Raw genomic sequence first — 13,962 nt, forward strand, 5'->3', positions numbered from 1 at the left:
AGAACTTTCCAGGGCAGGCAATTAAGGATAATTAAGTTGTGTTGTTCCGTGTTACTCTTGCGATTCGGCTATCTATCCTCCTCCCATGCAAGGTGCCTCCAGCTTTGTTTCTAGTGTGTGATTCTTTTAGATCATTATCTGAGCCCAAGTCCTGAAGTTCCTGCTCTGTGTCCTGCAGGCTTTGTTGTGAAGAAAGGCTGTGCAGGAGGTTCAGTCAGAACTTGGTAAGCTTCAATAAAATCCCAGGCTGTGCATTTTAAGCAGCTTCACTGGGAAGGCACCATCGCTTTGCTTCTTGCAGAACTCCCCTGAAATATCTGTACAGCAGAAGGCTGTGATATTGTTTACCATTGCACTGGACCTTTCCCCAACTGTACTTTAAAGATGGTTCAGGCAGAGGTCTGAGACGTGCATGCCTGAGATCTGAGAAGTCTGTTCCCTGGTCCTTAGGACAGGGACCTCCATCTACACCACCCAGCCTCACTTACTCCCAACCAGAGGTACAAAAACTGTTTAGGAGGTTCTGGGTCAGCGGAAATCTGGCAGCACTGCAGAGGAACCAATCGTGGAGAAGGGAAGTTTCTTAATCTTATTGCAAATGCAATTTCAGAATGTGTGTAAAAAATGGTTTTCAGGCCTCCAGGGAACTGGAGAAAGGCGGTATCATGTCACAATTCATGGGCCTCCCCTTTTCTGCATATGAGAAGTGTGGGGGAGAGTGAACATACCTGCATTTTTTGGGATGCTCATCCCTTTTGTTGTTGAATTCCAGAGAGATCTTCGCATCCAGGCCAATGCCAAAATAATTATTCATGACGCATCTTTCAGAGAATTGTCTGAAGCCAGATGAGGAGGGGGGAGAAAAAATAGTTCAGAGGTGACCAGTGGAGCAGAACCAGCAAAATGCTATCAGAATACAAAATGCCCATTCTGTTATTTCAAGCGCTAGAGAAAGCTAGAAAATGGCTTTTGAACACTACTTCCAAGAGGGGAGGGATTCTGACTGGCTGACAAGCATGACACACCCACATCTGGCTGTGAACATAGCTACTCCCAGGTCTCTAAAGAGGCAATAAAATGACCAAAAGTATTTCTTGTCTTGTTGCACAATCATTACGGAAGGTCCTGGGCGTTTCAGCACAGGGTGGTGTGGCAATCAGAGTGTGTGATGGAGAGTTGGGTTCAAATTCCCATTTAGCTCGATGAGAGTCCTTGAGCCAGTCACACTGTCATGATCCTAAGCCTAGTGAGGCCTATAGGCTCCATAGAAGCCTGTGTAGGAGTAGTTACAGGGCCTACATCTCCCAGGATCCCTTCTGTCCCTCTGATTGGATGGGCAGCAATTTTGGAGGAAAAACTGGTCCAGAGGGGTGGGATCTGGGAGGAAAGCATTAGTAGGCCAGGCTACAGACAGGGTGGTTCTCTCTCTGGAAAACACTGGAGGCAGGTTAGAGCTGGAGAGGGATCCCTCATCCAAGGAGGGTGAGCTGGTTTGAAGTTAGAAGAAGGGAATGTTTAGGTAGCTGCATCAGGGTTTTTATTTCTTTGTACCAACCTTTACAGTTTCTTTATTCACTGTTGCACTAAAAAGTTTTACCACCCACTTACTGTTTTTGAGCACATATAATAAACCCATTGTTATTGTTAAGCTGCCTGGGTCCTCATGTCTCTTCAGTCACGGTTAAAAGGTATTTGCTAAGAAGGAAGATACATGGGTTGGGTAGGTGCTCTAGTCCTCCCAGACATACCCTTATCAGAGTGGCAGCAGCCAGCAAAAGACCTTTCCTGGTCCCCTGCTGTGTGACACACACTCTCACCCTGAACTACCTCACAGGACTATTGTTAGGATGAAACGGAGGAGAGGAAAACGGTGTAAGGCACTCAGCACTCCTTGAAGAAAGGATGGGATTAGGAAAAAATGATAGATTGCTGGGATTAGGAGAAACCTATTAAACATTCCCACAACACACACACACACACAGGTGCCCTTCTGCTGAAACAATCCTGGTAGAATGAAAACCAAGCAGTCATAGCACTCCTGGCCACATTTTGCATTGGGCTATCATGTCTGTAGACCCTCACTGACTCTAACAGCTCTCCAAGGCAAAACCAGGAGGCTTTCCTCACACACTATTTTATACAAATGTCACAAGCCAGGAGCAACCAGTGGCAGATATTTAAAGAGAAAAAGAAAGGAAAAGGGAGGCTGCTGTAACCAGTAAATCTTATTCTCCATAAATGCCACTGACATGTAGGAAGGTTCAAATTGAAATGAGGATGAAAACATACTCTTGTTATTCAGCAGCCATTTGTCTGGCTCTTCCAGTGCAGAGACAGCATCACCACCCCAAGAACCCACTATTTCATGTGACTGAAGTGCACCAGTCTTTTCAAATGGCAATGTAAAAGGCAGTGACAGGTCTCTCTCTCACACACACACACACACACAAAGTCATGGAACCTGTACACACTCACATGGCATTCGGGTCCTCAACAAAGTGGACTGAACTGAAACTGTCAGGTCTGTCCAGGATGATAGAGGAAGTGGTGCTGATGACAGTGTCCCGACGGGATTCTAGAACAGGAACAGATGCTGATTAAGAAGGGTTGCCAAGTCCCCTGCAGCCTCTGGCAGGGGACAATTTTTGTGTGCACAGCGCAATGACATCACTCACAAATGAAATCACTCACAAGTGATGTCATCGTGCTGGCAACATCGCTTGCCAGCCACTCTAGGAGCTTCTGGGAAAACTCTATAGCAGGGGTGTTGAACGTGCAGTTCGGGGGCCAAATCAGGCCCCCAGAGGGCTCCTATCAGGCCCCCGAGCAACTGGCTGTCATCTGCTTCCTTCTCCCTATATCTTGCTTCCTTCTGCATTACAGCTTGCTTTGCCAGGCTTGTTCAATTGCTCAGGAGCTACAGAGCAAAACCTCTGTTTTCTCCATTGGCTGAGGCTCCTCCCCCCAGTCCCCTGGGGAAGGAAGGAAAGAGCCAGAGCTTCCTTTGCCCAGTTCCCTGGATCCCCTGGGAGAAATACAAAGAAGGCATCCTTAAGACCAATGAGTGCTAACATTTTAAGCATGTTTTAAGTTTTAAAAAAATATATATATTTGTGTTTGTCTGTGTTCTTTATAAAATTTATGTCTCTGCTACCTAATCTTAAATAGGTACACACATGGCCTGACACGACATGGCTCAGCCCAACCCAACATGGCCCGGCCCCAAAAGGTCTCATTTGTGTCAGATCCGGCCCTCATAACAAATGAGTTCAACACCCCTGCTCTATAGTTTTCCTGGACACGCTAGCAATTTGGGAGGGTGATGTCGGGGGTGGCGGGTTGGGAACCTCCAGGGCAGGAGAACCCCCGCCCAGCCCGGGAACTTGGCAGCCCTATGATTAAGTCTTCAAGCCTCCAGCCATCCCTCTGCCCTTCCACAAGCTCCTGCAGTTTCTTGAGAGGAACCCAGGGCACTCTTGCATTCACTTAAGGCTCCCAGCAAGTTAGCATCAAGGGAAAGAAATTCCTCCAGTTTGTCCCACATCAGGCCTGCAAAGGGGAAACATGGGATCTGCCACTTTTCTCCTTGCTCCCAGGGAAACCTACAAGGGCCTTACTAAGCTTCTCTGTCTCCTTGCTGAAATCCTCATTGCTGTCCTTCTTGCCAGCAACTGTGATGCTCCTGTAGGTCTGGGTCTGCTTGTTCTGCTCATCCACAGCTGTACAGAAGAAAGAAAGACAGAGGCTCAGTCCTAAGGCTGTTGACATATATTACAAGGAGCCTGGTAAATGCAGAGAGATTCCAGGCAGATCAGGTAGGGCAGCTGCAGCCCCACTGGTGGAACATTCACCAGCCCCTTTCCTTGGCCCTCAAGCCCTATTCCTATATATACCATTCAGTTATTTCTTGCAAATTCTCATATTTTTTCACAGCACAATTCCTGCTCCTCACACACACAGGTCGTTTTCGCACTCACCTTCCGCCGGCGCGACCCCCCTCTTCACCGCGCAGGATCTGCGCGGATTTCGCACTAAACGCTGCAGAGCAGCCAGAAAAGCCAGAAGCTCCCGGTGCAAAAGCCGCTCAAACTGAAACCGCCAAAAAGCAGTTTGGCGTTTGCACGGCTTTTGCGACGGGAGCTTCCGCCTTTCTGGCTGCTCCGCAGCGTTTAGTGCGAAATCCGCACAGATCCTGCGCGGTGAAGAGGGGGGTTGCGCTGGCGGAAGGTGAGTGCGAAAACGACCACAATAATCCTTAAATTGGTTTTTGATCAATGTCATATTTTGGAACCTCAGGAAAGGAGGCAACTTACTGCAACTTGCAGACTCTGTTCCAAGCCCAGAATATACAATTTTGTGTTACAAAACCTAGAACGACTGTCTTGCAGAATGCCCAGCCCACAAAAGAGAACAAGCTACAGAGTGGGGTGTGTATGTCTCAGCTCCCAGGCGTCTGCTTCTCACCTTTCTCGGCCTGCTCAATGATCTGTCGTAGGGCTTTCTTCAGGCTGTTGGCCCTCAGCATGAGCTGCTCCTTGGACTTAAAAATCCGAGGCATGGGGTTGGGACGGAATGCCCCTTCCTTGCTGCTGTCTGGGGTTTCTGGGCTGGGCAAGGCTGCTGGTGAGGTGCCTTCAGGAACCACAATTGCCCGCGATTCGTCATTCAACTCCCGAACCAGGGAGTCTAGCTTTTCATTCAGCATTGCACACTGCAGGGGGGTGGGGGGGAGGAAGATCAGGAAGGCCCCCAGAAGAAAGGCACAGAAAACTTCCCCAAAAGGCCACCCCTGTAGCCATGCAGCTGTGGCTCCAAAGCACCAAAGGGATTTGTGCCCCATTCTGTTCTGCCCCACACAGAGGGATCCCAGCTGTCTACCTGTTACATTACCTTTTCATTCTGCTGCAAGGACTTTTGATCAGATGTTCCCACACATGTACAGGCCCAATTCAGATTGGGACCAGTGTTCCCTCTAAGCTGAGTTAGTGTGAGCTAGCTCACAGTTTTTTGGCCCCCAGCTCACACATTTTTGTCTTAGCTCAGGAAGGATGGCCCTAGAGCAAACTAACTTATGCAGTAGCTCACAACTTGAATGCCAGTAGCTCACGAAGCAGAATTTTTGCTCACAAGACTCCACAGCTTAGAGAGAACATTGATTCCTCCCCCATGCAGTTTTTGAGATCTGAAATGGCCTTGGGGAGGCGCTGTTTGATCCACTGCAGAAATCTATGCATAGTCACCAGTGCATGTAAGCTTTCCCCACAGAGCAAATAATAGCTTCCTGGGGCCATTTTAGATTGAAAAAATTGCATGTGTGTGTTGGGGGGAGGCTGAAGCCCCCTCTACTTCTGCATCGTTGCTTTGATCTAAACATAGGGGATTGAATTCCCAGCAGGGAATTCAGAAGGAATATCTGATCAAAACTCCTTGTGGCAGAGATGACTCCAGGGAAAAGCAAGATCGAGTTGGGCCTGATGAATCACCCACACTTGCCTTTCGAGCCATGGTGTCTGCTTCCTGCTTGCTGTCAGCTGCCCGCTCATAGGCTCTGCCAACTTCAGCCACAAAGTCATTCACCGTCCCGCAGAGGAACCTGAGAGAGGGGGAAGCTGAAGAAGGATCTGCAGGCAGCTCTTTCTGTACCCAACCATAAAGTGACTGCTTTATTCCAACTGCCCATCCATCCCAAAATACATGATACATGCAGAAGCAACGCTAATTTTCCCCACTCTGGTCTCCAGCTGTGGAACATCTGGTTTCACTCAAATGCCACCAAGAGTGCCACAGAGATGCCAAAGTTTCTATTTATCCCAGATATCAGGGTAGTGAAAGGGAACTAAAAGCCCCACAACACAGGCAGGACTACGATCCAAGCCACCTGTCTGGCCACTGTGCCACCCTGACTCTCTCAATGGCACAGCTTGTGTGCCAACCTCTTTCCTTCTGAAGGTGCTGCTGGAGTGGTTTCCCTCCCTCCGCACCCCCAGCCAGGGCCCCATCCCTTACTTTGCTGAAGAAATCACTACTGAGTGTTTGTCGGACTCCAGGATCTTTGCCAGATGGAAGGCCACTGAGTCAGCATAGTGGGAAATCTGAGCCTGAGAGACAATGGAAGGAGCTGAGCAGAAGCCAGCATTCACTGTACACTCTTTCCATCAGCTTTGCCCCCATGGAAGAATCCTCCAAGAAAGGCTGCATCTCCCTCAGTCTTGAATCCCAAAGCCCCTTCCCTCATAGCCCTCAGTCCCCACTGCTGCTCTGGCTACTCCATGTCTGCTTCAGTGGTTGCCCACTGTCATCCTAACCTGGATGTTGGAATCCTCATTCTCTTCTTCTTTGATGGCTGGAGGAGACTGCTTGGGGGCCTCATAGGTCAGGACACTCCACCTGCAAAGGGAGATGGAGGTTTCAGAGCTGTGTCCCGCCTTGTGACCTGCCCAGTTGGAGGCCCACAATACATGCATGCTGGGAGATCTGTGCATGGAGCACCATCTAAAAGCAGTACCCAACATTTTTTTAAACTCACCAGGCACCTGGGGACCTGATTTGGATCAGGATTGCCACATAAGGGAAGGCAGCTTTTAAGCCTTTTATGTGTGTGTGTGTGGGGGGGAGTTTACTGTAAGGATCCAGCCTCCAGGTGGGGCTTGAAGATCTCTTGGAATTACATCTCATCTCCACAGCACAGAGGTTTGACTCACTGGAGAAAACACATGCTTTGGAGGGTGGGCTCTAGGGCATTGTATGCCACTGAGGTCCCTGTCCTCCCCAGGCTCCACCCCCAAATCTCCAGGAGTTTCCAACCTGGAGCTGGCAACCCTACCCCCCTGCCTCTCACTGGTGGCCAGAGGGGACCTGGCAACCCTATTTCCCAGTCACTACACATCGGTGTATTTACAGTGTGATTATCAATTCTGAGGCCATTTTTGATCAGGAGAATCTGAGCTGGGCCTTCACATGCCTGGTAGATATGCAAAACTACCAGTATATTGTGCAGTTAGCACATGAATTTGGATCCTGGCAAAGTATAGTCTGCCCTGCCTTCTGCTGTAGGAAAAAGGCCTTCAGCACTGAAACTGTGCTGCTTCTGTGAAGTGCCCCCACTTCTTTCCCTATAAAAGTCTTGCTTGGGCGTAGCAAAGGAGGGGGAAGAGGAAATTCAGTAGAGGTGGCCTGTGCCTTCATTGCACATATTCTTGTAACATGTCAAATCATCTTGCTGGAGTTGGGTGCAGTGCCAAAATGGCCCTGATCCAGCATACGCTGCCAATGCTCACCCAGCCCTCCATTTCATAGGTGGCTTCCAGGTGGGGCTCACCTGTCCAGCATTTTGGTGGTGGCTCGCTCCAGCTTCTCCAGAACCTGCATCAGCTGTGTGTCATCATCACAGAGGCTGCCCCAGCCAAGCACCCGAGCCAGGTCGTTGCCAGTCCCCAGTGGCAGGACGCCAAGCTGGCACTGTTGTGAACCAAAAGAGAGACAGTCAGTACAGCTAGAGCTGCACAAAAATCCTGCCACACTTGGGCTGCTCAGAAATCAAACACCATGAAGGCTGAGGACTCGTGTTTCCCTTCTTTTTTGTGCTGACAGAGACAAAAGAGGAGGATGACATCCAAATGTGTCTAAAAATAAATGCTTCATATATTTCCCAACATGTTTTGACATCACTCTCTCCATTGGGGTAACAGCTATTCATTGGGGAGGGCTGTGCAAGGAAGCTTGCAAGCTCTCCTGTTTTAGCAACAGAGACTGAAATATGTACCAACACAGCCCTCAACAGTAAATAGAAATTTCCCCTGATGGAGGGAGCAATCACAACACGCAGTGGAATACGTTATCAAACATCCACTGTTAAACACCTTTGGAAGCTGTCCTCTTTTACACTCCTCTACTGGTTCCCCCCCTTGTTTGTTTTCCTTGGCCCTTAGTACTTTATGAGCCCCCTAAATAAATATTTGCTATCTGCTTTGGTTCAAAACGCACACAGCCCTGGCCACAAGTAGTCTTCTTATCGTGAAAGATTTGATTTCTGCCACCTCCACCCTAACCCAAGCCAAGGAAAAAGGGCATCAGGAAGACATTAAAAGAATAGATGCAGGTTTGCCCAGTTCTTGCAACTCACTCAAATCATGTGATTTATTAAATACAGAAGGTTGCTTCCACATGTGGGCGATTCCCATTGAACTCTTATTGCCGCTGTAAATACAAAGGCTCTCACTGTGGCAATGAAGCCTCGGCACATGGGAGGAGATTCTCTGCATCTTTCCCAATTTTTCACCTACTATCCCCTTCCCTGCCACTGGAGTACTTTTTGCTGGCTTTTAAAAAAGGTAGCAGGTATATTGCCATAGTGTAATACTGCTATAGTGATACACCTACTTGCCATAAAAAAAGAAAAAATGGGAGGGAAGCCCATTAGTGGTGGGGAATGGAGGGTGCCAAATAAAATGAAAGAAGAAATGGTGCCAGTTGTGGGTGGCATACTCAATTTTTCTTTGAGTACGATCTTTCAGGAAAAATTATACCTAAGCTAGCAGGGCAGGGGGGTGGGGAGGCCACAGTAAAGCTGAGGAAAATGCAGAAGATGGTTAACTGGACAAAAATGTTATGTAGAAGCCCCAAAACACCCTGCTGCCAATAGTGGAGGCACTGGGGGACGCATGGAGCAAAATTTCCATGCCAAAGGAACAGAAATCAGCCTTTTCTGGTGCAGAATCCTGAGGTCTTCTAATTTTCCCATTGCTAGTAAAAGCAATGTCATCACCAATGGAGGCAGAGTATAAAGAGGGGGAGGGGGAACAGAATGATTCCCACCTGCTTGTGCAATCCTAGTGAGTCGATTTCCGACAGCACCCAGCCCACACTGCCATCACCACCACACACCAAGATCCGAAAAGTGGAGAACTTCTGAAAGAGGCGCAACCTGAGCAGGGAATAGAAAAAAACCTGACTGACACGGACATCAGCACACCAGATGCTTCCATGATCACAATGGGGTGGTTGGCTGGCTCCAGCTTCTTGGTTGCTCATCTCTATGTTCTTTCTTCCAAGCTGACACATAGCCACCTCCTGGAACAGTGCAGACAGGGTGGATTGTGGTGCAGGCAGCATATATCAGACCTGGAGATCCAAATCTGAGTGGAGAAGGTCATGCTTTGGGGTTCACAATCCCCCATCACCAAGGAACCGCTGCTCAATCCAATCTCAGGTTGTTCCAAGGAGGGAAGCATCTAAGAGCCAAGTGACCTGAATGCTCTATGCAATGGTGCTTAAGAAGAAGAAGACCGTAGATTTATACCCCACCTTCTCTCTGAATCAAGTCTCAGAGCGGTTAACAATCTCCTTTATCTTCTTCTCCCACAACAGACACCATGTGAGGTAGGTGGGGCTGAGAGAGCTCTCACAGAAGCTGCTCTTTCAGGGGCAACTCCTGTGAGAGCTAAGGCTAACCCAAGGCCATTCCAGCAGCTGCATGTGGAGGAGTGGGGAATCAAACCCAGTTCTCCCAGATAAGAACCCACACACTTAACCGCTACACCAAACTGGCTCTCTGACTGGTCAGATGTCCTGCTGTTCCCAGGTTGACGGCATGCACAAAGCACAGAGAGCTCAAAAGAGACACTTACCCCAGGTGTGGCCCCCCATTCATAAGGTCAAAGACTTGGGCCGGGTTGAGGAACTGCTTGAACTTGCGCAGGAATTTGACTCCCTGGTTGTCCCCACTCTTAGAGTTGACAAAGGCCAGCAGGGGGCTGGAACAGGAGGAGGGGCAGGTGGCCTTCCAGAACCCTGGCAGAATAGACAGACAATACAGTCAGTCAACAGCAGAGGTGGCAAGTCACCTAAACTGGCTGCTCACCTTGTAGACTGGCTCATTGTCCCAAATGAACCTTAAAGTCCTCCTGTCCTTTCCTGGCACTGTCAACACTGGTCATCCTGGTGGATGACTTGTGCTGAGAGATGGACAGAGGTCCTCATGGGCCTCCGCAGCTTTTGATACAATCAATCATGGTATCCTTCTGGACCACCTATCTGGACTGGGAATGGAAGGCACCATTCTGGGGTGGTTCCTGTCCTACCTGGTGGGTAGGTTTTAGAAGGTGGTGCTGGAGGTCTGCTGTTCAAACCCTTGGTCTATGGGTTCCCACAAAGTTCCATCTTGTTCCCTATGCTCTTTAACATCTACATGAAACTGCTGGGTGAGGTCATCCAGAGATCTGGGTTGGGTTGTCACCAATATGCAGATGACAATCACCTCTATCTCAGACTTCCAGCTGATCCCCGAACTTAGTGCCTGAAGGCAGTTTTGATGTGGGCTAATAAACTGAAGCTTAACCCTAACAAGATGGAAGTGCTACTCTTGGGTGGAAGGTCTGACTCAGGATTTAAGATGTCACCCGTTCTGGACAGTGTGCTCACCTCTTGAAGGAAGAGGTCCATAATCTGAGGGTGCTCTTGGATCTAGGCCTACAATTCGATAAGCAGGTGGCAGCTGTTTCCAAGAGTGCCTTTTAGCAGCTTCAACTGGTTAGCCAGCTGTGGCCTTTCCTGGACAAAAGATCTGGCCCCTGTGTTGCATGCCCTCATTACATTAGATTGCTGCAATGCACACTGTGTGGGGCTGCCCTTGAAAAGTATTCAGAAACCTCAACTGGTGCAGAATGTTGCAGCCAGGATGTTAACTGGAGTGGGTTGTAGGGACCATATCACTCCAGTCTTGGCTCACCTACCCTGGCTTCCAATTCGATACCTGAAGGACTAGCTAATCCCTTATGCACCTGCCCAACTGTCACGGTCATCTTCAGTGGCCCTGTCTTCTGAGACTAAGTGGCTGAAATTTGGGAGAGGGCCTTCTCAATCACTGCACCAAATTTCTGGAAGTCTCTCTGTAGGAAGATTCAGTCCACTTCTGTTGCTGACTTCGGCCAGCAGGCAAGGACGTATTTGTTTTATTTGGCATTCCCTCAAAGATCCCTCCCTTCTAACCAGTGTTTTATGTTGTGTGCATATTTTTAATTGCTTTATATATATATCTTAACTCTGTTTTTAAACTCTTTTAAAAGTAGTTTTAATGAGGTATGTTTGGGAGTGGGGCTATTTTAATGGTTTTATCATGTACATCCTAAAGTGTTAGCCACCTTGGTGGCCCTTGTGAGGGCAGGAAAGCAGAAAATAAATCAACCAACCATGTGTCAGGCCAACTTTGAGAGGAGCACGCTTAAAGCACTGGGAGCAACTCTACAGGCCAGATGCCCCCATCTCGGACATGCCAGAGGCCCCATTCAAGGAAGCAGCAAAGCTACAGCTCCCACTTCCACCCCCAGGACCAATTCTACTCCAGATCCCTCTCCAGAGCACTCTTTTAAAGAATGAAAAATCTATCAGGCTGACTGGAAATTGCCCAGAGATGTGCAAATGGTCTCTTTGGCAGAGAGTAACACCAGATGCAAGAAAACAAGATCAACCATTTGACAGGTCACAAAGGACTGGCAATCTGCAGGTACTTTAAATAAATTAGATTGGGAGCAAAACACATTCACTGAGCCAGGCTGGCACCACAAGGGCAGATCAATAGCCAGCTGGGCATCTATGCCTGCCTGGCCCTGAGCCACTTGAGAGCAGAGCAGCGCCATGTCCAGGAACAAACAGTTCCCTTGGGTAAGTGCCTTTGCCCCCTCCAGCAGTGTAAAGCCTTTTCAGTTCCTCAGAGACCCCACCCACCATAAACCCCCACCAAGTTCACATGACTCTTTTTCAAACCAGATCATGGATCTCTATTATCCTGCAAAACCTAAATTGCACAGGCAGTCCTGGATCAGGGTCATTTGGGGAGCGGGCTTCATGCCTTAAACCTTCCAAGCCCTGCTATCTATGATTAATCAAAACCAAGGTCCTTGTGCTGTTGCTGCTGTTTTAAACAGAAAAAAGCATTTCATCAAAACCAAAGGGGTTAAAACCTAATCTAAATCTGGGGCTGCACATGCAATTCACCTTTTACAGTTGAAAAAATGTCCCAACTGAAAGTGGTTTACAAACCATTCTCCCATCTTCTATTTAATCCTAACAACAACCCTATAAGGTAGATCACCTAACAAGCTTCCATGGCAGAAAGCATTTTTGAAACTGGGTCTCCCAAATGTTAGTCCAACAGTCTAACCATTACAGCTTGCTGGCTCTACAGGTATGATTTTCTACACATGCCTCAAAATTCAAAGCAAGTTATCTCAGTGGCAGACAGCCCTTTCATTTGTTTATTTAAAACATTTCTATCCTGTCTTTCCCCCCAAACTGGGTCTCCAGGGTGGCAAACATCAAAACACAAAAACATTTCAATATTAAAACACCACAACATTAAAACAGCATTTAAACTATTATATATAAAATATTTAAACAATTCAATCAAACATATTAACACAAAAACACACGTAACACAACTAGGAATGAGAGCCAATATCAGTTAATGGAGGAAACGACAAACAAGAAGAAATAAATTTTTATCCACTGGGAGCAGACAATGATAGAGAGACATAGATGAATTTCCCTGGGGAAGGAGTAACAAAGTTTTGGTGCCAAGACCAAGTAGGCCCTTTCTCAAGTCGCCACCTGTCTAGCCTCAGATGGTGGCGACATTTGAACAGGGTCTCTCAAGATCTTTCATGCCCTCCAAGGACAAATTGCCCACAGCCCTGAGCACAGACAACTCTGCAAACCACAAATTAACAGACAAATAAGCCCAGAGCTCTCTCCAAGCAGATTAGGAGGGGAAAGCTAGTCCCATTGCATACGCAAAGAGCAGGTCTCAGATTCAGTGGGAGATCACAGGAGCACAGCTCTTGAACCTTAGTTCCACCTCCTCCTTCTGAGAGTTTCACCTCCTTGTCCATTGAATAGTAGGTGCAGCTGCATAACAATCCCTGGATGAACTCCACCACCTATTTTTCTACAAAATGACCCCTGGAAAAGAGTGTTTAGCAGCTCTAAAGCTCTCAGCTGCAGTCATCTCTGCCCCAAAAGTACACAGGAGTTCCCCCTGAGGGGTGTGGGGGATGTGGTTTGAAGCCTGAGAAAGAGATCCAATGGGAAGAATTGTCCAAACCCATTCCAAGAGGACACTGCGGTTGAGGTCCAGTTCACAAATCCAGACTCTACAGTGCTTTTTGCCAGCCAAGCAAAGCTCCAGTCCACCAACCAAAGAACAAAGGACAGACTATTCCTTCACCACTGTCCAATTTGAGTTAAAGGGCTGGACTAGGGGCACAATGAAAATGCAACAACGACAGGAGAAGAGGCCAGGCAGACTAAGCCTGACAGCTGTTCAGGAGAGGCAAGAACCTCCACTACCTTCTGGAAGTTCAGACAGTTCAGCACATCATGTGTTTTCCAACACTGAAGGAACAGAAAACATCACTCTACAAACAAATTAGCAGGTGATCTGCCTGCCAGACAAGCCCATGGAGGTGTGGTCTAGCTTGGCCACCTATCCCAGCCTTACCATCTGAGTCAATGCTGTTGAGGGCGGTAGGGGGGATGATGGACACCTTGTACTGCCCCAAGGGGCACTTCTTCCCCAGCTGCTCCTTGCATGCACTGTGGACCTGCCAAAGAGAAGAACGATAGAAGCCATTAAAGTAGGCAATTCCTCCCCAAACCAAGAGGGGTGGTATCTATGGACACAACACTGCTACACCTGGAGAGGGGAAGAAAGCAGCTGGGACAGTCAAACTTTCAAGGGATTTAGAAACTGCCCCATATTTGGGGCAGGGAACAATTTTAGCCTGGCTTGCCTATTTGTAATATTGCAAGAGAGTGTTTTGTGTCTTTGACTTGACACCCTTGACTGCTCTGCGGAGCGTGCAGGCCTCTCCCAAACCTCCCTTCCCCTGGCAGAACAGATAAGGTGCGATGCAAAAAATTAAATTAAATTGGGCTTCAGCCTGCTTGGCAAAAAGACAAGATCAACAA

General features: G+C 48.1%; 1 protein-coding gene across 2 annotated transcripts in view; it reads right to left on the bottom strand.

Annotated features, from left to right (window-relative positions):
• DGKK (diacylglycerol kinase kappa) overlaps positions 1 to 13,962 on the bottom strand; it is a 55,620-nt gene that overhangs the window by 9,769 nt on the left and 31,889 nt on the right. For both annotated transcript variants that reach the window (XM_060249564.1, XM_060249565.1), the window contains exons 8-18: positions 13,493 to 13,595; positions 9,627 to 9,789; positions 8,815 to 8,923; positions 7,319 to 7,458; positions 6,306 to 6,387; positions 6,007 to 6,098; positions 5,494 to 5,593; positions 4,465 to 4,711; positions 3,618 to 3,719; positions 2,476 to 2,575; positions 729 to 836 (exon numbers count right to left, since the gene is read on the bottom strand). In XM_060249564.1, the coding sequence (XP_060105547.1) occupies positions 729 to 836; positions 2,476 to 2,575; positions 3,618 to 3,719; positions 4,465 to 4,711; positions 5,494 to 5,593; positions 6,007 to 6,098; positions 6,306 to 6,387; positions 7,319 to 7,458; positions 8,815 to 8,923; positions 9,627 to 9,789; positions 13,493 to 13,595 (1,346 nt within the window). The remainder of the gene's footprint in view (positions 1 to 728; positions 837 to 2,475; positions 2,576 to 3,617; positions 3,720 to 4,464; positions 4,712 to 5,493; positions 5,594 to 6,006; positions 6,099 to 6,305; positions 6,388 to 7,318; positions 7,459 to 8,814; positions 8,924 to 9,626; positions 9,790 to 13,492; positions 13,596 to 13,962) is intronic.

This window comes from Heteronotia binoei, chromosome 11 (genome assembly GCF_032191835.1).
Source record: "Heteronotia binoei isolate CCM8104 ecotype False Entrance Well chromosome 11, APGP_CSIRO_Hbin_v1, whole genome shotgun sequence".
Taxonomy (NCBI): Eukaryota; Metazoa; Chordata; class Lepidosauria; order Squamata; family Gekkonidae; genus Heteronotia; species Heteronotia binoei.